This window comes from Austrofundulus limnaeus, unplaced genomic scaffold, assembly GCF_001266775.1.
Source record: "Austrofundulus limnaeus strain Quisiro unplaced genomic scaffold, Austrofundulus_limnaeus-1.0 Scaffold1443, whole genome shotgun sequence".
NCBI lineage: Eukaryota > Metazoa > Chordata > Actinopteri > Cyprinodontiformes > Rivulidae > Austrofundulus > Austrofundulus limnaeus.
This window is the reverse complement of record NW_013953845.1, coordinates 85322-86066: the sequence shown is the minus strand read 5'-3', so window position 1 is coordinate 86066 and position 745 is coordinate 85322. Positions and strand designations below refer to the sequence as shown.

The following is a 745-nucleotide window of genomic DNA, read 5'->3' as shown; positions in this document are numbered from 1 at the left end:
TTAGCAAAAGGCTAACTAAAACTGAAAAGTCTCAAAACACTGACTAAAAGTAGCATAATGGTAGCTAAAATTAGCAAAAGGCTAAATAAAAGACTAGCTAAATGTAGAATAATTATAGCTAAGTAGCAAAAGGTTAACTTAAAGTAAAAATGTTTTAAACACTAGCTAAAAGTAGCAACATGCTAACACACAAAAAGACCCCAAAGCGCTGCGTTATTTTTACAAATGTAATAAAATGTTTGTCCTTTAAGCTGAGGAGAATTTGACGAGTGTTTACCTGATAACCTTTCTCTTCTGACTGAATCTGTTTTCAGAGATCTGTCCTTCAACCAGCTGATCTCTGTGAAGCCCAACTCTTTCTCTCTCCTGCCGGCTCTTTACAAACTGTGAGTTTTTATCAACACAACACTTTTCTGTAATGTGTGTATATATAATTGAAGGCCACGCCCTCTTTCTCTACAGAGACCTGTCGTCCAATCAGCTGTCCTCTCTGCCTCTGACCGGCCTGCAGAGTTTAACTCACATCCGATTGGCCGGAAACGATCAGCTGATGGATTTGATTCGTCGGGACGACCTGCCGCGGGTCAGGTGAGCGTTTCCTGTTCCTCTGAGATACAGTCTGTAATCTGGATTAATCTGGACTGTGTGTCTCTTCAGGGTGATGGAGCTTCCTTATGCCTTCCAGTGCTGTGCCTTCATCTCCTGTGAGAGGAGAGGAGGAGGAGGAGGAGGAGGAGGAGGAGGA

At 42.6% G+C, this 745-nt stretch overlaps 1 protein-coding gene across 1 annotated transcript in view; it reads left to right on the top strand.

The window, feature by feature from the left end:
* Positions 1-733, top strand: part of LOC106535406 (leucine-rich repeat-containing G-protein coupled receptor 5) — a gene marked incomplete at both ends in the record, with an annotated part of 3405 nt that extends 2672 nt beyond the window's left edge. Inside the window, 3 exon segments of the mRNA XM_014032406.1 lie at positions 315-386; positions 463-588; positions 658-733. Of these exon segments, the coding sequence (XP_013887860.1) occupies positions 315-386; positions 463-588; positions 658-733 (274 nt within the window).
* Positions 734-745: the final 12 nt, after the last annotated feature.